The 26,527-nt window shown below is 38.5% G+C and overlaps 2 protein-coding genes across 2 annotated transcripts in view; both read right to left on the bottom strand.

Moving 5' to 3' along the window:
* Positions 1-23,387, bottom strand: part of LOC139741409 (aqualysin-1-like) — a 56,903-nt gene extending 33,516 nt beyond the window's left edge. The window contains exon 1 of the mRNA XM_071651995.1: positions 23,309-23,387. The gene's annotated coding sequence lies outside the window, so the exon portion shown is untranslated. The remainder of the gene's footprint in view (positions 1-23,308) is intronic.
* Positions 11,328-26,527, bottom strand: part of LOC139741385 (extracellular serine proteinase-like) — a 52,927-nt gene continuing 37,727 nt past the window's right edge. Inside the window, exons 9-16 of the mRNA XM_071651968.1 lie at positions 21,592-21,665; positions 20,914-21,036; positions 19,897-20,020; positions 18,745-18,854; positions 18,123-18,261; positions 17,568-17,752; positions 17,068-17,239; positions 11,328-11,353 (exon numbers count right to left, since the gene is read on the bottom strand). Coding sequence (XP_071508069.1) covers positions 11,328-11,353; positions 17,068-17,239; positions 17,568-17,752; positions 18,123-18,261; positions 18,745-18,854; positions 19,897-20,020; positions 20,914-21,036; positions 21,592-21,665 — 953 coding nt within the window. The remainder of the gene's footprint in view (positions 11,354-17,067; positions 17,240-17,567; positions 17,753-18,122; positions 18,262-18,744; positions 18,855-19,896; positions 20,021-20,913; positions 21,037-21,591; positions 21,666-26,527) is intronic.

Genomic DNA, 26,527 nt, shown 5'->3' with positions numbered 1-26,527 from the left:
GAAGTTTATTTATGAGTAGATATGTCCAACTTCTAATTCTTACTATCATAAATCTTAAATATTTGACTCATTAAAAAAAAGGACTTTTAATGTTTTTTGTTTTTGTTTTTCGGGACACCAAATTTTTCTCTCGGGCCACCAAAAATTTGAAATTTAGGATTTTGGTGGCCCCATCGGGCCACCAAACAAAAAAGTTAGTGTCGAGCCATGCTTTAAGGATGTATGGAGGGGGGGGGGGTGGAGAGCAATGCCTGGTTGCTGGTGGTATAGCGTCGATAATATTAATGAAATCCCTTCAGCCCCTCTCAATGATTTCGCCAGCAATGCCAACATTATCCAAAGAGCAAAGGCTTAAGGCCATTTGTCAGCTCGTTGTTGTTTTGGTTGTTTTTTTTATTCAGTTTTCCCAGTTGTTTCATCTTCTCCATGACTACTAATTCCGCATGTCCCCGTATAGATAACTCTCTTCAGCCTGACTGTTCTCTGTAATAAGTAAACACTACGATTTTCCACTAAAGTCATTGAACATTCACAAAATATCTGTTCATGTTTTAATCACGGAATGTCTGCTCAAAAAAGCTCAACACGTTACTTTCTCTCTCCCCCATCTCTCCCTCTCTCTCCCTCCCTCACACACACACACACACACACACACACACACACACACACACACACACACACACACACACACACACACTTACATTTTTTTATTTTCCTGCCAAGTTGTATCTCAGAATGAGAAATCATTTGTTTTCCTCTCTTTTTGCTAACATAAATAGTACGTCCATTTTGTATGAGAACGAGAGATGGAGAGTGAGAGAGGGAGAGAGAGAGAGAGAGAGAGAAGGAGAGAGATGGAAGAAACATGAAAAATGCTGTATGATACAAAAATGAAGATACTCAAAACTTTAAGAGTGAAAGGTAAAGGATGAAAGGTTTAGTCTTTTCATCCGGTCTGTCGCATCTTATTTGTTTGCGAAAATGATCTACAATAATATTGTTAAGTGGCCTGTGGTATAGTCATTCCCTATTCTTGTGTGCAGCCTCATATTTTTGTTCAGAGTAAAATTTTAGTGATGCCCTACATCGGTAACATGGTTTTCGTGCCTGGCGTCCGTGGATTCCAGCCTCCGGAGCACCAGGTGCACATGGCACTATCTCTTCAAACGTGCAAACTTATCGTACGTTATTTACATACATGTCACAAACTGAAATATTTATCAAAAGACCAATGGCAGTAATCAGCATTTCTCAACGTGTTTATCGTAAAAGCGGCTATGTATTAGCTCGAGCATGAAAAAAAAAATCTGTTACATCAGCTTTTCTGAAAGTAGGTCGATGTATTGTTTCAACGCTGGCATGCCTCTGTGGTTTGAGGTAAGCGTTTGGTAGGAACAATAGTGTACAAGATGTGGTCAGGAGGAGTCGGCCCAATATTCACATCACAGTGGTAGTGATAGTAAAAGTGTAAAGTGATGGTAAAGTGACTGTAAAAGTGTTTGTGTACGCAGAGCGGAAATCAATTCAAATCAAATTAATCAATCAAACCAGTTGATAGTAAAAGTAGTATGTGTATACATAGTAATAGCTTCGACTCCGTGTTCCGTTTTCATGATTTGACAATTTTCCTACACGTAAACGTCAACGGTGACGGACGGACCCCTGGCGTAGCGTTTAAGTGCGTTCAAAATGTTCAGTGGTTGAAAATAGTGTTGGTATGTAGTGCAAACAGTATGGCGTTAAACAAGCATACAGCCAGAGGGATTTGTGATTTTAAACGTAGTTGTAACGGCAGTAGTAGTGGGAATTGTGTCAGGGCCATCAGGGTTACAGAAAGAAAAGAAGAAAAATGAAAAGAGCAATGAGAGGATGGAGAAGAAAAAATTAGGAAGACGAAAAGGAAATTAAGAATTGGGAATCTGTAGTACTTTTATATGATCTGACATTCACAACTTTCTAAGAAATTATACGTTTGGTTCTGTATTCAGCCGCACATGCATATTGGGAGTGAACGTATTAACGATAGCTACGAGGCGCTTCAGTCATAATTATGGTTGATAGAGAGGATCCCCGTGTCCAACCTCGGGAGGAGTCATGCGACGTATTCTTAGCCATATCTCATTCTTTGGCTGCTCGTCAATAGATGGCGCAATGCTGATGCTCTGCTCAGTGGCTCTGCTTGGTCGGTTGGGTAGACATGCTCGAGAATTTCCGGAGCCGAGGCGATGGTACCAAGTTAGAGTACAAGGCGTCGTCACCGGAGATATGTAAACTTGTCGGATGTTATCTACTTTCTGTTCATAGACTAAAATATTAATAATAAATCTATGCTTGGAATCAACCTTTCTACACGTGTTCCCCCCTCACGTGGCTATTCATTAACTCGAGCACGTTACCAGGCGCGATCAGAAAACCAGTTACATCAGCATTTCTAAAAGTACGACATTTATTGTGTTATCGCTGCCATGCTTTAAAAATTGATGAAATTAGCGTAGATAGGAACAATATTTGTGAATATACCGAAGGGAGATTGAAGTCTCGGCTGTAGTGGAATTTAGCATTGTAGCTGTAATGGTTATGAATACTGATAGAAATAGTATTGGAATCAATAATGTTGTTACTGTATCTAACAAAAGTAGAAGTTTCTTTAATAGTTGAATAAGTAGAAAACGAAGACGACAATACGTATTGGAAGCATTCACAACGTAAGTAATAACGCAGTATTTCTCCTAGTCACACAAAGTAATAGAAGTAGAAGTACTGATGTTGCATTTGTAGTGACGTTAACTGAAGCAGGAATAGGTTGGGCAGAGTGACAGAAATTATTTCTGTGCCACATGAAGGATGAAAATTGAAGCATACTTCATAATAAGCATACTTCATATTGAAGTAGTAGCAATAGCTGATACCAAAATATGATTTGCAGTATAAGAGCAGAATTATGTCTATATTGGTAGAAGTAGAAGTAGTATCTAGAGAGGAAGAAGAGAAATTAGAAAGGAAACTGACTACATCTATATAAAACAATAATTGCTGTATCATATGAGTGTCCGAATCTACCCTGATCTGGAGAAATGTTAGTACTTTTGGAAATAATGAATGCCATAAGTCTCAGGAACGTCAGGATAACATTTTTCCTCATACCAGTTACGAATGACTACATTAATTCCTTTATTTCAGCTAATTAGTATATTTCCTTCCAGTCCATTTCGTACTCATCCTCTGATTGCTAAAACGAAGAGCACTGGATGTTTAAGACGGAAAAATGTGTGAATCCAACCTTCTCCATGCACTTTCTCAGCCCTCTTCAATGAAGTTATGTGTAATATCCCGCGATAACCGGAACTGAATCTCAATTATAATCTGCAAGAACTTCGACAAAATAATACACAAGGAGGAAGCAAGTGACTAACTAAAGGAAGTACAGTTAATACAGCAGAAATGGAGGAGATTCTGCATTAGTAACAATCATATCAATCAAATATTCACTCCCAAACCAATATGTAACATTTGAGATTACCACTAACAGGGGCGGATCCAGGAATTCTGTAAAGGGGGGGGGGGGGGCGTGACTAATATTTCTGGTGCCACTTCCGGGTTTCATTTCAGTTTTTCTTTTTATTTCTTTTGTTTTTAACGAAAAATAAAGGGAGGGGGTGCGCCGGTTGCGCCCCCCTCTGGATCCGCCACTGACTATGCAACATGGCTCTATACTATACGCTCTGTTCCGAGAAATCTCCAATCTGTATCGAAAGTCCCATACCAATGGAGCAATATAGTTACAAGAGCTATACCAGGAGAGAGACAGAAAGGTATTAGAGGGAAAGTATAGTTACTGTTTTGGTTGAGCTTGGGTTTCAGATACTAACTTCGATTCTAACTGGGATGACCAATTAAACCACTTGAAAGAAAAATGAGAAAACCACATAAAATATGAAAGAGCTTACAATTCGAAGAGAAATTAACATTCTATTTGAATAAAACCAGTGTTGAAATAGCAAAGATATCCAAAAAGCACAGTGGTCCTTATAAAATTCATCGATTTCAGGCATTTCAGCGGGTGCTGGTTCACGCTGTCATGAACGTGACAACCACCACTCCTGATCTGCTAATTCAGCAGTTAGAGAGACTTCTTTATCAATTTCTCTACGATAAAAAGTAGATAAAAGAAACTTACTTGTAAAGAAGTAGGCCTACATTAATTTGTCGAGTCAGTATTTCGTATTTCGTCGGTAGAGAGTCAGGCATGAGTACAGATTTATGTTTTTCGTTGGTTGTTTTTTATCCCTAACTTACATTTAAGAAGTATTTTGAAGCAGTATATCTGGGTTTTTCATCTGCAAAATAAATAGTAAATAGTGGCGTTAACGCGCGAATGTGAGAAATGCATAATGTGATGCATCTTACAGTAGTAACACATATATAAAACTTCCCATAGGACCGACGAGATGGGAACTATATTTAATGAGTCCACCTACTTCATCTGTTTAGCGCGGAAAGTGGTATCACTACCACGTTTCAAGCCAAGAAAAGAAGCATGTGATGATTTATACTGTTTTGTTATGCAGTGGTTAGAGTGAAATATTCTCAGCTCTTCTGAATATTTAAAGGGGATGGCTAGTTACTGATCAGTGGGAATCAGTGGGTCATGGGAATGCTGGGGGATGATTGTTCCAATTCTCGTGGGATTCATTTAAGAGTACATTATATATCTATTGTTGTGTGAAAATTATTGCTTCAAAACGGTCTCATATTCAAGTAATGTGCAGTTTAATGCCCCGTCACTGTACAGGCATGCTAACCTGGAAACATTAAAGTGCACATTTCTTGAATATGAGACCATTCTGAAGCAAACAATTTTCACACAGCAATAGATATATCATGGCTCGACAATAACTTTTTTGTTTGGTGGCCCGATGGGGCCACCAAAATCCTAAATTTCAAATTTTTGGTGGCCCGAGAGAAAAATTTGGTGTCCCGAAAAAAAAACAATAAAAAACATTAAAAGTCCTTTTTTTCATGAGTCAAATATTTAAGATTTATGATAGTAAGAATTAGAAGTTGGACATATCTACTCATAAATAAACTTCAACAAACTTGCAACACTCACTCTCAGGCATTCATTCAATCCTTTTCATCCATCTTTTGAACAAATTTAACTGCTAATTTCCGGCGCAAAAAGTTACGAATTTATTGACATACATTTCAAAATATTTTGGTGGCCCGAGGCGGGCCACCAAACTTGCCCTTTTTTGAAATTTGGTGGCCCGACTTTCATTTTTGGTGGCCCCGGGCCACCGGGCCACCGTTAGTGTCGAGCCCTGGATATATAATGTACTCTTAATTGAATCCCACAAGGATTGGAACAATCATCCCCCAGCATTCCCCCTGATTCCCTATAATGTTGGGTGATCACTAGCGAGGATATTCATCATCATCCGCACTCTCCCCCCCCCTCTCTCTCTCTCTTTATGTATATACAGTACATACATATACAGAAAGAAAGAGAGAGAGAGAGAGAGAGAGAGAGGGAGAGAGAGGGGGAGAGTAGATCACAACAGTAGTGAAAGACATTGTTTTAACGAATTTTCGCCCGTAGGGCTTTATCAAGTCAATAGCAGTTTTTATTTTGAAGGTGGTATAAATCAAAATGAAATGAATAAAAAATTAAAATAGAAATAATTTTCATTCATACCATCTTCAAAATAAAATCTGCCATTGACTTAATAAAGACAAAGCCCTATGGGCGAAAATTCGTTAAAACAGCGTCATTTACGGAGTTTTCTCAATTACTACTGTTGTAATCTACCAATATTTTGTTGGACTTCGAGCAGAAACCTATTGCAGTTATTCATATATATACTGTATATAAGTTGTCCACGTGTTGGTGTGATATCATCAAAAATAAAACTGAAACCAAGTTCATGCTGTATTCACCAACAGTTTATTTCGGCACACCGAAATGAACTGCTGGTGAATACAGCATGAACTCGGTTTCAGTTTTGTTTTTGATGATATTATATATTTAAAATGTTCAGTGGTTGAAAATAGTGTAGGTATGTAGTGCAAACAGTATGGCGTTAAACAAGCATACAGCCAGAGGGATTTGTGGTTCTAAACGTAGTTGTAACGGCAGTAGTAGTGGGAATTGTGTCAGGGCCATCAGGGTTACAGAAAGAGAAGAAGAAAAATGAAAAGAGCAATGAAAAAAAAAAAACGTTTAATAGCGTGCTTGCTGGAATCTCAGTGCAGCACTTGGGATTTTCGACCTGGCCATTTTTTTCTCTCATATACATTTTCATCAGCATCAGTATTAGGACGATGCGATACAAAGAGTGTAAAGATCGAAGGGGAAAATAATTCCTTAATATCAACATTCCTTCAACCTTTTTCAAGAAATGAGTGCAAGTCAACAAACCAGATCGATATAATCTTGCAGATGTCTTTATTGGAGAGCAAACGTCATGCCCATCGTCATATTGCTGAGCTTTAATCAATTACAAGGATGTCACCATGTACAAGGATGTCACCATTCATCAACGTCTCAGACAACAATCGTGATTTCGTTAAGCCATTGTGTTAATCACACATGACACAACTACGACCTGCTATCCAATCGCCTTTCGTCCATCATGGAAGATCATGTATTTCATTTTATCTGTTTGATCATTAGTTTGAGACAGGGATTTTTTTTTCATATCTCGTTTCAAGAGGTGTAACTTTGCTGTAAGACTGTCAACTTGTTGATCATGTCTGAAATATTACATATTCTTCATTCTGCTTACTGAGACTCATTCAAAATCTATCTGAGTATTTTCTTCTGTGACCCAGTGTATGTTATCAAATTTTCAAATAAAACCAATTTCTGGTTTACATTGATACAATAAATGCATGCCCATTGATTTTTACAGAGTTAACGCTACTGCAAAGTACACCTGAAAGAAATCCAATGCGATTTCTCTTTTCACGAAGTAACATTCGAGTCAATGATGATGATTATCGATAATTCAGATGTCATAAAATTCGTTGTAATCGCATCAGATCGTCTGCTTGAAGACCAATGGGAGACGAGTCGTGGCTACGTCATGCCTCGGTCTGAGAGGAAGCTCTCCCTTAACCTACGTAATTTTGAGAGAAATAAACGATAGCGTTGATTTTAGTAAAAATCCACTCCACGTCCAACATAATATCAATAAAATTACAAGTCGAATCAAACAAACATAGTACGAGAAGCGCATGGAAATCGAATAGGGTAAAATAAGAAAGTCATGAAAATTCGATGTTTCACATATTCTCACCAAACAGAAAAGTCGATTCAATTCAAATTTCAATTCAAATTTATTCCGTTTTTCGACAATAAAAAAATAACATGACATACATCACTCTTTCTTCAGTGATAGGAATCATATAAAAGAACAAACAAAGTGAGTTTAACAAAGTAAAGCAGTCCTTATTATACTTACAGTAAAGATACATTGCAATGCCTGAAGTAAATTGAAATAAAGTGGAATATACAACGTACACAAGGCGAAAAACGGAGGGACCCACTGAAAAGACGGAGCTTGTAGAGTGTGGGCCCCTCGGGAGAAAAAGAATCAGTGGATAATATTGGTAGCAATCGGCATCAGAACAGAACAAGAATGACTGAAGCAGCAATAGCAGAAAATAATTGTAACAGCAGAAAAAGAAAAAGTAAAGAAAGAAGAAAAGAGAAAAAAAGAAATGTTTAAAACAATTGACAAAGTAAAAACAGAAATAGACAAAATGAAAATAGAAATTTAAGCCCACACAGTCAGATAGAAAAGGAAAAAAAAACACATAATGACAGCACTAACATATAAACAGACATCAAGCGACAAAGGGACATCGACGAGGCTAGTTAAGCGCAAAAGACAGGCTATATACGACAGGAAGCAAGACTAGCACAACGGAGATAACGATACATGGGGTTGGACGATGGCAAACAAAATTTAGACAAAAACGGGACAAGACGGAAAGAACTCCCTCATTATATAAGCGTATAGAGAGCAGATCTCGAAGAAAATCCTAACTAATTTAACCCGAAACTTTATTCACGAACTTGGTGATGGTCAGCCAGTACGAGCGACAATGTAAAGCAACTATGCGGATTATACAAAGGGGGTATCAGCATGAAGAACTTATAAAGCTAATCCGATTCATTACAGATGTTATTGTAAAATTGCAAAAGAAAAGATTTTAATTTCCGTTTAAATGAATACAAAGAGGGAGCTGCTTTTATATCGTGGTTTAGAGAATTCCAATAGTTTGGACCAGTGTAGGTAAAAGAATTTTTCCCTAAAATTGTTCGGAAAAGAGGTAAGTGAAAATCATTTGAACGTCGAGTGGGGTAGGAGTGAAATGATTGGTTTTTTAGGAACATTGAATAAAAAATAGACGGAAGTAAACTGTTGTTAAACATGTACATAAATTGACCTAAGTTGAATAAAAACAACTCATTTGTTTTTAGTAACTTGTTAGACGCAAACAGTAAATTTGTATGTGAACGTGTAGGAGAATGACAAATGATACGGAGGGCCTTTTTCTGCAGTAACAACACTCTATTCAAAAGGGTCTGGTGAGTATTTCCCCAAGCTAAAATTCCATAATTCAAATAAGGCAATATCAAAGTGGAGTATAACATAAGTAATGACTTTTGAGGAATATAAAATTTCAATCTGTTTAAAATACCTATATTACGTGAAATGATTTTGCAAATATAATCAATATGTGTTTTCCAAGAGAGTTTATTGTCAACAATTATACCAAGAAATTTAAAGTCTGAAACACTGTCTAAGTTAAAATCATCTAAAACTATATTAGAATTCAATACCTCGACAGTGTTACTGAAAAGCATATATTTTGTTTTTTGAACATTCAATGATAATTTGTTAGCCCTGACCCAATTTGTAACTTTTAACAGTTCAGTGTTAACTCTTTGGACTAAAATATCAGCATCTTTGTGAGCAAAGATAACAGTGGTATCATCTGCAAAATGAATAAAAGAAAGTACTTCAGAAACAGAAGAAAAATCATTGATATAAACTATGAATAACAACGGCCCTAAAAGACTACCCTGTGGAACACCGCACTTGACATCTCTTATAACTGAATTATTATCTTTAATTGTAACAAACTGTTTCCTATTACCTAAATAACTCTTAAACCACTCCAAGGCCTTCCCACGTATTCCATAATGAGATAACTTATAAAGTAAAATGTTATGATTAATTGTATCGAAGGCCTTGGAGAAGTCCAAAAAAATACTAATTAAATGAGAGTGGTTGTCAATTGCGTTAACCACGCTATCAACGAAATGAAGGATTGCGTGAGTAGTGCTATGTTTTTCTCGAAATCCAAACTGAGACTTTGTGAAAATTTTATGCAAATCAAAAAATTTAACAATTCTAATATGATTTTTTCTAAAACTTTAGACAATGAAGATAATAAAGAAATTGGGCGATAATTACTGACATCCAGTTTATCCCCCTTCTTATATATTGGTATTACTTTCGCCAATTTCATTTTGTCAGGAAATATACCATGAGAAATTGATAAATTAAAGATATGAGTCAAGGGGTCTGCAATTGCAGATATAACTCCTTTAAGAATACAATTATCAATATCATCATAACCGGAACTGCGCTTGTTTTTAACAGAAGAAACAATATCGATAATTTCATACCTATTCGTTGGAATCAAAAAAATAGAATTAGAATTACATTGACCTAAAAAATCAGTAAAATTTTGTTCCGTCTCCGGGATATCTTGAGAAAGCGTTTCACCTATATGAGAGAAATAAGAGTTAAAGACGTTGGCAATATCAAAAGAATTATTGATCAAATTATCATCAGATTTGATTTGATCAATATTGCAATATTGCAACCACAATGCAAATTAGTTGAGGTGGCGATGTTAATGCCGTACAATTCTCTATAGACTTGCATACTACAGGTGAAAACAAACTGGGTAGCTTCAATTTATCATATGGCTTACGGCAAATTAGATTGCAGGTTGTAATGATCTAATAACTATATATTTTAAAGGGAAAGGGTTGTAGCGGGTAAACCGTCAACTATGATTATAAATTTTAATAATATAATTTGTAAACAAGTCAATATGACAATTATCAGGGTATGACATAATCACCTCATGTTCTTGGTATATTATGTGTGTTATGTGCTTGCTGCCAATAGCATTTTTGTGGAACTGTGAAATTTCAAATGTCACTTACACTATCTTTGTCAGATTTTAATGCAATCTTTCCTGTTCTGTTAGAATTGGCATCCTGTGTATCTCTAGTTTTCTATTCAAATGTAAGCAACCATTGGCTATTTTGGGTGACTTATATAGAAAGTTCGAAAAGCACCCTTCCCAGTCGATGTACATAAATGTACACGTATGAAAGGTGTCATACATACCTACACATACAGCAGCTTGTTGGGAGATCCTGATCCAACGTCTGAGATCTTGTTGTTGCTTGTGCTAGCAAGCATAGATGATGTACTCTTCGAATACAGAGTGATGGTATAATGTTAAAATCACTCAATAGCAATCATGTGCTTTTTAAGAAGCCTTATAGCAGCAATCAGTGTGTGTGAGAGAGTTTGAAACACAGTCCGTTTTCTTATAACTTTGCGAAACTGAAGGCATCGTCAGCTCATATTCGGCAGATCGCGCAATGCGATATGTGAATCTTAAGGAACAAACATGGCCAGTAAAGCTATACTAGAAGTGGAAGTAGGCTACCAGAGGTAGAAAAAGCAACAGAAAATATTAGCAGCAGGTATGTTAGTAAAAGAAAAGAACAAGCAGTGACGGGGTAGAGGCTGTAATATAGAATGAGAATGTGGTAACACTACTATAGCAATGGTAGTAGTCGTACACAGTGGTGTCAGAAGTAGATACTGTGACGTCATCGGCATGTATTTAGCCCTGTGTATGCAACTCATATGGAATGTTGATTGCGACAAATATAAATGAGCCGTTAGATTATGAATCGTCAATTCACACTTGTTCACAAGGGGTATGGAACTCGACCCCAAATCTACATTAGTCAACACACCCATTACACTAAAACACACTCATTGGACGAGCGATATACCATTCGCCCAGTACACAGGATAACGATAATGACGGCTACGACAACCTATACTTCGAGAGAGCAATCTTCAGTGTGTAAATAAAATATAACCACGTACGTATATTTCAAAGTGGAGTCAAAAGGGGCCTGAGCTTTCGATCCTAGCAGAATCTTCGTCAGAGGCAAAATGACAAACAAGCAGGGAAAGCACTCACATATAAGGACTTCACACAAGTTGCAGACAGGTACAGGCTGGGTACACAGAACAAAGAAAACAAAGGAGAGGGTGGGAGTTCATGGGCAAGGAGCCCAACAGGTAAAGAGAGGGGGGATTAGAGCAGGAGGGTGGACAGACAAAAGGCAGAGGAGGGTCAGTGCTCATCAAGAGGATCAAGGGGGCAACCAATGTAGGAAAGGGATGAATAGGGAGGCAACATCAAAGAAGATAAGGAACACCAGAGGGATAAAGAAAGGGAAAGAGTGAAAAGGACAACAGCAAGGGGAAGGGGGGGGGGGGGGCTGAGCAACCAGTGAACCCTGAAAGGAGTACCAGGAGGAGGCAGCAAAAGGAAGTAATCAAATAAATCAAAGTATATATACACACAGTAATGATAATGACAATTGAAGTAACAATAATGAAAACTCGTCCAGACACAGTCAGAACCAGCAGAGAGAAGCTCTGGATGAGACGTCTTCACACTATCCAACCCCATGGCCTCAACATCCAGGAGGGAAATGACTAACCACCTTTTATTTCTTTTTATTATTATTACCATTGTTATTCTCTTTTTCATTTTTGAATTTCATTTTGTTCTTTCTTTGCGCTTTTTCCATTTGCAGACCTGTTTATTCCAAATTAATCCCTTCCTCCAGTCCGAGTCTCTTTTATACAGCCCTTTTCTACCTAAACATACACACACTTGGTTTTGTTGGTTCATTTACATACTTGTGCTTACTATGCCTTGCCTGCTTATCTACATACATTGTATACAATTTTCTTTCCCCCAGTTTTTTAATATGTGTTTTATTTCATTTCTTTTATCAATATCATTTTCATTATTGTTACTTCAATTGTCATTATCATTACTGTGTGTATATATACTTTGATTTATTTGATTACTTCCTTTTGCTGCCTCCTCCTGGTACTCCTTTCAGGGTTCACTGGTTGCTCAGCCCCCCCCCCCCCCTTCCCCTTGCTGTTGTCCTTTTCACTCTTTCCCTTTCATTATCCCTCTGGTGTTCCTTATCTTCTTTGATGTTGCCTCCCTATTCATCCCTTTCCTACATTGGTTGCCCCCTTGATCCTCTTGATGAGCACTGACCCTCCTCTGCCTTTTGTCTGTCCACTCTCCTCTGCCCTTTGTCTGTCCACCCTCCTGCTCTAATCCCCCTCTCTTTACCTGTTGGGCTCCTTGCCCATGAACTCCCACCCTCTCCTTTGTTTTCTTTGTACTGTGTACCCAGCCTGTACCTGTCTGTTCTTGTGTGAAGTCCTTATATGTGAGTGCTTTCCCTGCTTGTTTGTCATTTTGCCTCTGACGAAGATTCTGCTAGGATCGAAAGCTCAGGCCCCTTTTGACTCCATTTTACTCCATTGGCTCGCCTTATTGGATAAGCAGTTTTCAGCAGTTTTTTTTGCCACATATATTTCAAAGTGATAGCTATCAGCGTTATTTGACGACCATTTCCAGATACTAACGTGACATGACTGTACATCCTGGGTTGCATGAAATTGATTCATTGAGATCTAAGAGTCTGTCGTCGACTTGAAATGTGTAGTTTGTGTGGGTGGCCGTATGGCAAGCCAAATTATTTTTTAAAAAGATTTTCTGATATCACGAATTCCCTTTCGTGATATAAAAAATTCGAATTTCTGATATCACAAATTCAATTTTTGATATCACAAATACCCATTGGTTTATCACGTAAAACCAATTTTTGATATCACGAAATCGAATTAGTGATATCACAAATTAAATTCGTGATATCACGAATTCAATTCGAGATATCACGAATTCACATTCTTGATATCAAGAAATACATTTTGTGATATCACTAATTCCAATTTGTGATATCATTAATTTGCATGGAATTTCAGCACATATCTTTCGCAAACAAATCATTTGATTTCGAGCATTAGTTTTGCGCTGAAATTCAACCGTACATTCTAGCGTTAGTTGAGGGCAGAAATACACAGGAAATTCGAGCTTTAGTTCAGTGCAGAAAACCAACGGGAATTTGAGCGTTAGTTGAGCGTAGAAATACACAAGGAATTCGAGCATTAGTTTTGCGCTGAAATTCAGCTGTGAATTCGAGCGTTAGTTGAGCGCAGAAATACACAGGGAATTCGAGCATTAGCTTTGCGCTGAAATTCAGCTGTGAATTCGAGCGTTAGTTGAGCGCAGAAATACACAGGGAATTCGAGCATTAGCTTTGCGCTGAAATTCAACTGTGAATTCGAGCGTTAGTTGAGCGCAGAAATACACTGTGAATTCGAGCATTAGTTTAGCGCAGATATTCCTATGGAATTTCAGGTGTTATCTTTACATAGTATATAACGATAGTTACAAAAAAAAAACTAAATGAAGAGTTTTGGCAACTCGTCTTCATTTAAAGTGATTAGGAATTGGTTTTAAAAGAATCGATAAAAATAAATCGTTTAGCAACATATCTAAAATGCCATTATTGATATTATTGTCAATTACTTCAAAGTCACATATTATCACATTCTTATTTTTCTCCATTTCTCGCCACTGATTTGGCAGAGACTGGTTGACTTACAACTTTTGTTTGCGTTTCTCTTTACTCTGTCACGTGAAAGATACTCTCTCCCGATCTCCCCCTGTTACTCCTCTGAGTTAATAAGAGAAATTTCTCATTGCGCAGATTAACAAAATTGAAGTCCTTTGTACCACTGTTTTTTTTTCTTATTACAAATTCTAACTGTTTGTTTGTCATGCATACTGCTGCATAAACTCCTCATAAGATCTGGATATCTTCACTCTTCTTGCTCTGGTCTGAAGACTTTTGGGCTTGTGCATTCCAGTTTTGTTCTCCCCGGTTTTGGTTCTTGAATAAACTTGCCTATAATAAATTACACTTTAAATTATTTTACAAAATCATAAACATATTGGGGCAGGCAAACTGTACACCCAACAGTATTGGTCTTAATGGATACACCCCTTTGTTCTGGAGGACTGATTTTGAGGAGTGAGAAAATGTCTTTAGGAGAAACACGTCGCTTTAAGTGACCACCAGCCGACACCAGTGGTGGACATTTGGCAAGTTTACGACTCCCTCTCGCACCCTGCATGACTCACAGTCTCTCTATCTTATTCTCCGCTGCTGACATACACAGACCAGAGGGGTGATTGCCCTCGGTCGGTCCTCCGCAATACAAACACATGGTATGCTTTTATAACACACATACACATACAACCACACATAATTATCATCGATCTGGTGGAAGAGTCTTACTGTAAAGGGGATTACCACATGAAAAATGTATCATGATTAACAATAATGTAGTAATAGATGACAATTTGAGGACCAAAACGATGAATTAAATGTAGGCCCTAAGTGAACATAGTATCATTGAATTCATGATAACATGTTGCAAAACAATTGATTTGTATCAATAATTCATCGAATATACCTTGATGATCATTTAGGGAATGATGGATGTGTAAATCTCTCATTATAGTTATTTGTATTTTGAACATTGTTCTAAAAAAAAGTTAGCAGTAGTATACATTCCATCTAAATATCAGCTCAAAAGTATTATGTTCCAATTCCCTGTGTATTTCTGCGCTAAAAAAAAAAAAAAAAAAACCCGCTCGAATTCACAGTTGAATTTCAGCGCAAAACTAACGCTCGAATTCACTTTGCATTTCTGAGCTCAACTAACGCTCGAATTCACAGGGATTTACTGCACTGAACTAACGCTCGAATTCCGTGTGTATTTCTGCGCTCAACTAAAGGTGCAATCACACATCGCCGGTTTAGATGGCGGTTCATGGGGGTTCAGCAAATCGCCGTACTCCGCCAAAGACCGTGTTTACACCGTACACAAACCCTGGTCATCCGTCATTCATCCGCCATGAACCCCCGAGAACCGCGATGAACCGCGGGGAACCGCCAGAAAAATTAAACATGTTTAATTTTTCGTGGCGGTCTTGGCGGTTTGAAATGGACCGTGTTCACATCGCCGTTCATCGTGTAAAGAACGGCATCCTCCGTGTTTGCACCGCAAGATCCGTGATAATACCGTGTTAACACCGCCATAATTTTCAAGCGAAAAGAAACAATGAACTTAAAAGAGAATAATGGCTCCGGCGACACTTCGTGGCGGAGCAATGAAAAAATGGAGAAAAAAAAAGCAAAGATGAACCCGTAATGCAAGATCGGGTAAATATATTGAATGCTTTAGTTTCCTTATTTCTTTAACACATATGCAGTAACAAATAAAGTTTAATGTTCAAAAAGTTGTTAGGTAAGTTGAATAGTACATCATTTACATTAAAAGGTAAGTTCATAATTTTATTTATGCTTAACAGCTTTTACGATGGCCAGCAACGTGAACCTGACAAGTTATACACAGAAGACTTATGTAGATAATATGTTGGGTTTTGCTTTCGTGATTATGTATGCCTTTTTGTAAGACTGCATGTTGATACAGATAATAATTATGTTGAAACTTTAGAGAGTGGAGGGAAAAGCAATGTTGAAACTTGAACAAAAAACACCATTATTATGTTACGTGAACCTGGAAGTAAAGAGGAAACTATGCACACATACTGTATATGCTTCTTTGATAATGTATAATGTACATGTCCTTTTATTAACTGTTGTTAAAGATATTATCATTATATTATCATCATTGTCGTTCTTATATAGCGCATAGTACCTTTGGCAAGGTCTCTATGCGCTTTAGAGGGGGAACAATGAGAACCGCCTGAACCGCCATCTAAACCGGCGATGTGTGATCGCACCTTAACGCTCGAATTCACAGTTGAATTTCAGCGCAAAACTAACGCTCGAATTCACTTTGTATTTCTGCGCTCAACTAACGCTCGAATTCACAGGGATTTACTGCACTGAACTGACGCTCGAATTCCCTGTGTATTTCAGCGCTCAACTAACGCTCGAATTCACATATGAATTTCAGCGCAAAACTAACGCTCGAATTTCACTTTGTATTTCTGCGCTAAACTAATGCTCGAATTCACAGCGATTTTCTGCACTGAACTAACGCTCGAATTCCGTGTGTATTTCTGCGCTCAACTAACGCTCGAATTCACAGGGATTTACTGCACTGAACTAACGCTCGAATTCCCCGTGTATTTCTGCGCTCAACTAACGCTCGAATTCACAGTTGAATTTCAGCGCAAAACTAACTCCCGAATTCCCTGTGAATTACTGATATCACATATTCGAATTTGTGATATCAATAATTCAATTCGTGATATCACAAAATGGAATTTGTGATATCAGAAATTCGCATTTGTGATATCACAAATAAGAATTCTTGATATCACAAATTCATATTAGTGATATCACAAATTTATTTCGTGATATCACAAATTTATTTCGTGATATCACAAATTCGAATTTGTGATATCAAAAAATCATTTTGTGATATTACGAATTACCATTGGTTTTTCACGTGAAACCTATTTTTGATATCAAGAATTCGAATTTCTGATATCACAAATTCATTTAGTGATATCTCAAATTGAATTATAGATATCACAAATTCGAATTTCTGATATCACAAATTGAATTTGTGATATCAAGAATGGATTTTGTGATATCACAAATTTAATTCTTGATATCACAAATTTAATTCTTGATATCACAAATTGAATTCTTGATATCAAAAATTTGATTTTTTGATATCACAAAATGCAATTTGTGATATCAGAAATTAACTTTAAATGTAAAAAAGGCTTGCCATATGGCCGTACCTGCAACATGTGGACAAGCCATAGACGTTCCGCTCATGGTCGCGGTGGCCGAGTTGCTGTTGTGCCCCAAGGAGGTGATACTGCTACCAGGAGCGAAGATGTCGAGACAGGAACCGTAGTTAGAGAAGTAAGATCGTTTGTCGTTACTGTTGGTGGCACCCACAGTGATAGCCTGCGATTTGTCACAAAGAGGAAAAAAGAACAAGTCAACCTTAGCCACACTGTTCAAATATTTTTTTTCTTTCGACGGTACTTAAATGTTCATATCCCATGTTGATAATGATGCACAAACCCTCAATCTAAAAAATTATGGGTTCTGCACCTCTACACCAATAAATGACATGACTACGAATGGAAGTCTGTTGCAATGAGCAAAGACCTTGCTAAACCGTGGCTTTGGCAGCTTACAAAAGCGTGCATTGGCAATCATTGTAAGTGGTATTCTGCTTCAGTGGACTGAACTATGGACTATGATTTTGATGGGAAATCGCGCTTCTTACGGTTGAGGCACGAGCGGGTGATGAATAGCAGGCGTTTGCGTCATCGTTGCCCGCAGCCACAGCCGTGGGGACTCCAGAGCTGATCAGGTTTTTGACAGCAGTGTCGAGAGCTGTGGATATACCGCCTCCAAGTGACATGGACGCAACGTCCTTGCTTCCAGCATTTGCCCGAACGTAGTCCACCCCTGGAGAAACAGAAAGCATCGATTTTTTATAAAAAAACTCTTTTGTGTCAAAATTGTGGTGATGGCAGCTCCACAGATGGCTTGATTACATGCCGTAATATACTGACGGTGTCATTCAATACGATAACTCTTTCCTATTTCCCCTTATATTGAACATTCACCTATGCAATCTTTCTTGACACTTTCTTTAAGTACAAAGTTGCGAAGGCTAAAGATATTGGCATAGATATTGATGGAGGACTATAGACAGACTATATCATGATGCCAATGTGCTACCATGAACTGACTTTAACACTGGGGACAGTCGAGACATATTATGATAATAGAAGAAAGTAAGTGAGGTTGAGGAGGAAGCAACGATTTGATTTACCGCTGATGACGCCACTGTTGCTTCCAGATCCCAAACAGTTAAGCACCTTCACTCCCTTTATGGAGACCTTTGTAGCTACGCCATAGGTGTTGGATCCAACCGTTCCTGCACAGTGAGTGCCGTGTCCATTACAGTCAGACTGGAGTCAGTAAGAGAAGATTACAATATCAAGGATGTTTGTTTTTCAAGTATGTAAGGACATTTAAGGTACAGACACAACCACACACAACCACACACATGCACACACGCACACATACACACACACAGCGAAACTCACAAATAGGTACATATTAGGAGTACCCCGGTGGCTGTTTTCTTCCACAGACAATGCTCCAAAACTGTCAAATTTTAAACCTAGAGTGTTGACTAAAAAGCAAGACATAAAGATTAATACCCCCACAATGTACCTCTTACCACACATCCACTCATACAAATATGATTATGAAGCTTCATATAGATACCTTTTTATGCAGAATGAATACGAAGTAATGAGGAAATCGCATCATATACAGTATACGATTTGGTTGATAAACTGCAAATTTTCCATCAATCACCCCCCCCCCTTGTCCCCATGGTCATTATCATAATGAAGGCATGTTTCGTCAATGACCGTCCTACTTACATTGCTACCCCCGGCATAGTTGACGACCTGATCGGCACGACCTCCGAAATCATTGTGGGTATCTCGGACCCCAGTATCAATCACCCAGACAGTGTAGCCACTGCCGGTTCCTGTAGAAGACAAAACATTTAGAAGATCCATGATACTAGTAGCCTGAAGGACAATGAATATCCATGCAATTTGTTTCCCGTTACCTCAAAAGTCTGAACATTCAAGTTTCCGATTTTATACCTCTAACTTCTGTTGAATTTGGGCCGTCTAATGATATCACGTAGATTGCCTCACTTTCACTGAAGAGGAGAGAAACCCTACCACTAGATAAACACAGTTTTGAGAAATTTTGCAGCCATGCTGATTTTTGTTAGCTAACGCTTTTGTTAGCTCCCAACTCCTGAACACTATATCTCATCGCTTTTCTTCTCTTCCTATTCGGGTCCCTTTATTTTCGGGGGGGGGGGGGTTCGTCTTTATACATTCCACCTTGTGTTGTCCTTTTTGATCAAATGACATTTAAAATACTTCAAAGATTTACGTTATTTGTTCTACGTGTGCGTGCTCCGTTCCTTTAGTTTAAAAAAATGTTACAAAGCACATTTATGTTCAGGGGCCAATGTCCAAGTCAAGCGATTTCCTTATTGCTAACAGCCTCCCCCACCTGTATACTTAAAGACCTGTTATGAAGTTTATTTATTATTTCATGTGATTATGTAATTGTAATGTCAAATCTTGTTCATATTTTCATGACTTGTAAATAATGTGTTTGATATTGTTATACTTATTTTCTGTTATGTACAAGTGGAGAAGTAAGCTTACTGGAACTTACTGAAATTTTAATCTAACCTTACAATATATACGCAAACCCAATTAGATTGTCACAAATCCATGCCTACAGCTTATATCCGCATTGAATGCATGAGAACTGCTAAAACTAACTCAACGTACATGACATGTGCGCTACTTGCAGTGTACTGAAAGTTGAAACTTGTGTGTAGAAGTTTCCTTTTACGCCCATAATGACGACAAATCCCCAAACAATTATTTGAAATTTACAAACACGTCGGAGATGTTTTGGATTGGTGCCACATGTCATGATAATCATTATTTCATATCTGCTAGCCTGGAAGAAATGCTAGGTCAAGTTGAGTTGAGTACCTCGTGGGCCGTAGTAGTTGTCTAGAGGAAGGCTCCTCTGATCGATACGGTCAAGACCCCACGTCACCTGAGTACGGTACACGCCATCCTCTTCCACGTACTCGACGGCAGGCAGACTCCGAACCTACAGGAAGAGTTTTACAGGACTTTAGATAACTGTTAACACTATGTCCAACATATACCAAAAAGTGTGGAACGAGAGGATGCCGGTCATGATGAACCTGGACCCTGTTTCATAAAGCTGTTCGTAAAGTTACGAAGGACTTACGAACGACTGGTGATCAGTTCTGATGTGCTATACTTATCATAATTTCAATAATTCAGCACAAGAACTGATCACCAGTCGTTCGTAAGTCCTTCGTAACTTTACGAACAGTTTCATGAAACACCCCCTAGGCTGACAGCTGAAAGGCATTGTCTAACACCAACTACCAGAACACACAGCCAATATCGCTCTCCGCCAAGTCGTGGCGGTGAATGTGATCCGTTTTTTCCCCCTCACCCATCCGCTTTATTATGCCAATATCATCACTTTCTTGGGTTATATTTTGGTGCTCTGGAAGCAACAACAACAACGACAACAACAACAACAACAACAACAACAGATATCACCATCGCTGTACACTGTTTGCAACATTATGTTGCCAGTGAACAAGCGAGTAAATGAAATTAGTTCAGGAAAAAACACCTCAAATCAGGAAAAAAAAAGAACAGCGAAATATCTAACGATGAGCAGCGGGAGCTGGAGAAGAAGATTGATATAGTTCTAGTACATTAACGCTTTTCAGAGATGGTATAGGAAACAAAGCCATAAGCCATGTGCTGTAAACATGCTCAGATAGCGACACACAGGAACATTTACGAACGGTGCAGGTAAATTTCAGCGTGCGGTCTTGTTTAGCTATAGACACAGTCTTCATATGAAGAAGATTAAAAAAATGAAAATGGTGAAGATTAGTCATTCATTTCTAAGGGTTAGAAATGGAAGCCCCTTTGATGGTAACAGAATGCACTTACAACTTCCAGGACACGCTCCTCCAACTCTGCAGCGAATCCATGCAGGACGTTGCGCCAAATGTTTCCAACACGCCCACCAGAGATGCGAACAGTTGAGGAGATGTCATCGAGGTTGTACTCGTCCTGGGAGCATGTCCAGACAATGACAGGGAAAATCGCATTATTTTCTCCATTCATGAATTACTTTCTGGATAAAACGCTCATTAATCAACAAATCGGAATGAGTGGTTTTACTGAGAAGCTTTATTACAACAAACAAGCTCAGGAGTACAGAAATGATTTACATTGTATACAAGACTTGTTAAAACTTAGAGGGAAAGGCGTTTCCTCCTATATAAGAAGAGCTGAGAATATTACATACCGACCATCGCTTCACAAAACTAGTACAGTATTGTACTGTTACACCTTCTTTTCTTGGCTTGACACTTGTCACTTTCTGCGCTAAACAGATGAATTTGTGAGCTCGTTAAAGATAAGTACAATCTCGTTAGTCACATTGGAGTAGTATTACTGTTCTTGTACGGTCTCGACCCTTTTCCATAAATCCAAACAATTTATTGCATCACCCACGACCTATACACGAAAGACAGAACTTGTATTAACTTTTCTGAGAAACTCAAAATCTGAGACTCGTTTTCCTGAAGCAAGAAATTAAAGACTTTAGTTCTCCAAACTTACCCTGATCTTGATGATGTATTTGCCTGGGATAGGCTCCGAGTTGCGGTACAACGGGGCGAGCTCGGCCGAGGCGGCTGCCACGAGGAGGATTGCAAAGAAGGTAAACATGATGTCTGCACAACTCAAGAGAGAGAGAGAGAGAGAAGTTTGAGAAAGGCTGGATAGCGTGGGGGGGGGGGGGGGTTAAAGGCTTGATTAGCTCCATTTGAAATAATTTCTGCATACTCTAAATCCATCACTGTGTTTTCAGCAAATTTTCCTGCTCATTGAAACAGCACATATACGACTTTATCTTAGATATAGTCTGGATTTAACAACATTTAATACCAGCGTTGGTCCCTCAACACCTATCTTTGAGTTCCATGAATTGATATCATTATGGTCGAGCAGAATTTCGAATACACGTAACTTGATAACTTTAAGCATTTTTTTTTCAATTTAACTAAATCAAAAAAGACATCTAATAGAATGGGCAACCTTTTCTAAATCAGTTATAATTTTTTTTTAAAGTAAAGTTACGTTCACAAAGGTTCGTAAACAATCTCCCTTTTCATACGAATTGGGGAGTTCGTAGAGATTCGTAGATATTCGTATGATGGGCATAGTTTCTTAAGGTCTTCTTACAAAGTTCGTACGAGCCCCAATAAATTCGGAAGAACAATTATTTAAGACCTTCTTCAGAAACGAAGTGAGTCGTACGTGAAGCTTACGCTTTTACGGCATTCTCAAGTCATTCGTAAAAAGATCTTACAAATGTTTATATCTTTTGTCTGGTTGAGGAAAAAAGCCATGTCGTGTAGGTACTGCCGAAAATTCTATGACTGTTGAAAATTTGCTACTGCCATCATGCATCAGTGCTAAGGAGACTACAACTACAGCTGCAGCTCTCCCCTTCTTTCTATTTCTTCCTCATCTTTCTCCTAGCTTTTCTCCCCCTTCGCTCTCTTCCCTTTAATAGACTCCCCTTTTGATCCAATATTTCTTCGACAGGAAATGATAAGTTCCTCGTCGAACACCGTGAACAGAATGAAGATTTCAACTTTGCATGTTTTTTTATACTCCCTAAAACTCAACTATATATTGCACAAATTGTATATGAACTCCTTACGAGCAGCTTACGAATGTCTTATGAACCCTATGAGTCGTTCGTATGAACGACGTAAGACTATTCGTTTGTAAAGTTTTCTTACGAACGTCGTAAGAGCCTTCTGTGAAGAACTTCAAGCGTTTTACGATCATCTTAAGAATTTGAGGCTTCTAGGGAGTTGTCTTGCGACCGTATGAAATGTACAAAAATCATTTGTGGTTCTTACGTTGCTCTTGTTCGTATGGCCGCCTTAATTAAGAAAATGGCGAACAAGGCTATATCGACAAGGATGCGAACTTACGAACGGCTTATGAAAGGTCTGAGAATGCTGGTTTCGTACAACCGTTTTGAGGAGATCTTACGGGATGGTGTAAAAATCGTTCTTACTGCGTTTGTACCAGTTCCTAAAGGCACTTGTGACGGAGCCTTTAGATTTTATTCTCTAGAAAAATACCCATGATATTCAGCATTAGTGAAGAATCATTTCGAAGACAATTTAGAGATGCTGAGTAGTTTATTGGTATTTGTGAGAAGAGTTGGATTGCATCTATTGTAAATAAGTAGCACCTTGTCTATTCCCTGATATTATGACAGCAGGTTCAACAAGGAAAGGAAAACAGGAAAACTCACCGGCAAAGACGAACTGGTTGAGCTGGTGTCAAGAAGAGTCTTCAGAACAGCAGAGGGCGATCTTCAAGGCAGATCTGATGAGGAGCTGCAGTCAGATGGCAATATTTATACTTTTTGATGCAGCCGTGGCAAGATGTCCTGTTCCCAAACGGCGCGCCACAATACAAACACTTCAAGTCAGATCCGCAAATTTCATTGGCTAATGTCAGGGTTACGTATATTGTATGATAACGGACAAACATATCATAACTTATCAGAAGACAATGATATAGTTAAGATGTAGGTTGTATGCCGACTCTCTACCGACGCAAGTACGAAATACTGACTCGACAAAATAATGTACTTCATTATAAGTAAGTTTCTTTTATCGACTTTTTAACTTACAGAAAATGATAGGGAAGTCTCTCTAACTGCTGAATAAGCAGACCAGGGCCCTATTTCATAAAAGATAGGTGATATCATTTACCACTGGATGTGACGGGTGTATATCTATTCATTTTTCCTTTGTTGCGTCTGTTGGTCTGAGGGAAGGCGAAGGAACTATTGAGATTCATTGTTAATATAACTGGGATTTATTGCACCATGGTTGCATAAGATACTGGTACGTTATACACGTAAATATTTATGCTGCTGTTTTTTACATACCTTCACAAACACAATCATATACATACACATTTCTACAAGTACTTAGTATACAGGTATACTAGGTAAACATACAGTTGGATACATTCCTTTCACACTAACTTAACGTGTGTGGGCTTTGGAAGAAACATATGCAATATTTTATTCCGTGGATGTAGGCCCTACTTTTTTTTATTGGGTGTGATGATTTTTGAGTTATTCGTTTATCATGAAATCATTAATGTATTTAATGTGACCATGTTGTTTTACTACGTTTTGTGGTTCATTTTGAAATGTGTGTTTTGTGTATGTGTAACCATGTATGTCCCTTTCATGGACCATGAATGAATAAATGAAATAAAATAAAATGAAATAAAATGAAATGAATTCATGATTTGGCACTTTTCCTACGCAAACATGTTTGTGCCTTCCAAACCTCCACGGCAGGTACCTCGGTCACTATAAGTTGCTATTCATAGCAAACATCCCTGGGTTACAGCCTCCGGGCCACCAGATGCACACGACACTATCTCTTGAAGCTTGCGTGCAAATTTATCGTAAGTTATTTACATTCTTTTTACAAGCTGAAATATTACCAAAGACAGGAATCAGCATTTCGTAACGTGTTTATCATTTATCGTTATCAGCTTTTCTGAAAGAAGGCCGGTTTATTGGTTCATCAACTATAATAACTAGGTCTTATTTATCCAGGGTAGCCTCTTCAGTGTTGCCACTGCTCTCCAAGAGGGCCCTGCCATTATCATTAACCTAGCGTTGCCTGCCAGGTACCCATTTATACACCTGGATCGAGAGGGACATGGTGGGTAAAAGCATCTTGTCCAAGGACGTAAGCACTGGGCGGGAATCGAAACTCGGGTTCTCCAATTGGGTGTTAGGATTCTTATCCACTATATGCCCCCATTAGTGCCATGTCTATAAGGCTTTTTACACTTGTAAATTTTTGCTTAGTCCCGTACCAACGGTGGGGCTAAGGGGGGGGGGGCTTAGCCCCACCGTTGGTACGGGACTATCCTTAGCCCACTTTCTGTTTACACTCGTTTTTGCCAAAGTGGGCTAGCCCCACCGATAGTCCGGTACTATCTGGCCCTGCAAAATAGCAGGGTTAGCACCGCAATTGCGGTGCTAACCCCGCAATTGCGGTGCCAAGCAAGCGAGTGTAAACAGAACGAAAAAATAATCCTGGGCTAAGCGAAGGAGACGAAGTCCGACCCCCACTGTCCAATCAGAAACGAGGTAATCAAGTGCTGCCGGTGCGTACGTGTACGTGTACAGTGCACAGTGTAATCATGAATATTCATGTGGTTTGGAAAGTACCGGACTAAGAAATACGAGTGTAAAAAGGTCAATTTTCTCCTTAGCCACGGACTAGAGCTTAGTACGGGACTAATTGGCGAGTGTAAAAAGCTGAAAAATTGGTATGGGACTAACGATAGTCCTGGGTCAGAGAAATTACGGGTTTAAGAAACACAAGTGTAAAAAGGGCTTATAAGAGTTGAAGGAAGTGTAGAATCACTCGACCAAACTGGGTGTGATAAGCATTAGTAGAAGGTGTCCAGACACGCACAAACACACAGGACATATATATATATATATATATATATATATATATATGCCTGTACAGTGTCGGGGCGATCGTTAACGGCCCGTTAGCGATCGCCCCGCCACTGTACAGGCATGCTAACCTGGAAACATTGAACTGCACATTACTTGAATATGAGGCTATTATAAAGCAAATAATTTTCACACAACAATATAATGTACTCTTAAATGAATCACACAAGGATTGGAACAATCATCACCCAGCATTCCCAGTGATTCCCATTGATCAGTTACTAGCCATCCCCTTTAAGGCTTAATCTAGGCCATTCTGTTAGCTCATTTTGTTTTTGGATTTTTCCCCCAGTGTTTTCATAATGATTACTAATTTCGCATGTAGATAACTCTCTCCAGCCTGACTGTTCTCTGTAATAATAACTGTAAACTCCAGGATTTTCCACTGTAGTCATTGATTAATAACAGAATGTTTGTTCATGTTTTAATCACGTAATGTACGTCCAAAAAAGCCTTAACACGTTACTTTCCCTCCCCATCTCCCTCCCTCTCCCCCTCCATCTCCCTCTCTCTCTCTCTCTCTCTCTTCCTCCCTCTCTCTCTCTCTCTCTCTTTCACTCACACACACACACACACTTACATTTTTTTTATTTCCCTACCAAATTGTATCTTAGAATGAGAAAGCACTTGCTTTCCTCTCTTTGCTTTCAGAAATAGTACGTCAATTTTGTATGAGAACGAGAGATGGAGAGGGAGAGAGAGAGAAAGGGGGAGAAAGAGAGAGATGGAAGAAACATGAAAAATGCAGTATGATACAAAAATGAAGATACTCAAAACTTTAAAGGTGAAGGCTAGTAACTGAGTGGGAAATCAGTGCGATTGCTGGGGGATGATTGTTCCAATTCTTGTGGTATTCATTTAAGAGTACATTATATATTTATTGTTGTGTGGAAATGATTTGCTTCAAAACGGTCTCATATTCAAGTAATGTGCAGTTTAATGCCCCGTCACTGTACAGGCATGCTA

Source organism: Diadema antillarum, unplaced genomic scaffold, assembly GCF_040938485.1.
Source record: "Diadema antillarum isolate AM-2024a unplaced genomic scaffold, OU_Dant_1.0 seq00000927_RagTag, whole genome shotgun sequence".
Taxonomy (NCBI): Eukaryota; Metazoa; Echinodermata; class Echinoidea; order Diadematoida; family Diadematidae; genus Diadema; species Diadema antillarum.
The sequence above is the reverse complement of the archived record's forward strand: the minus strand, read 5'-3'. Positions and strand labels throughout refer to the sequence as shown.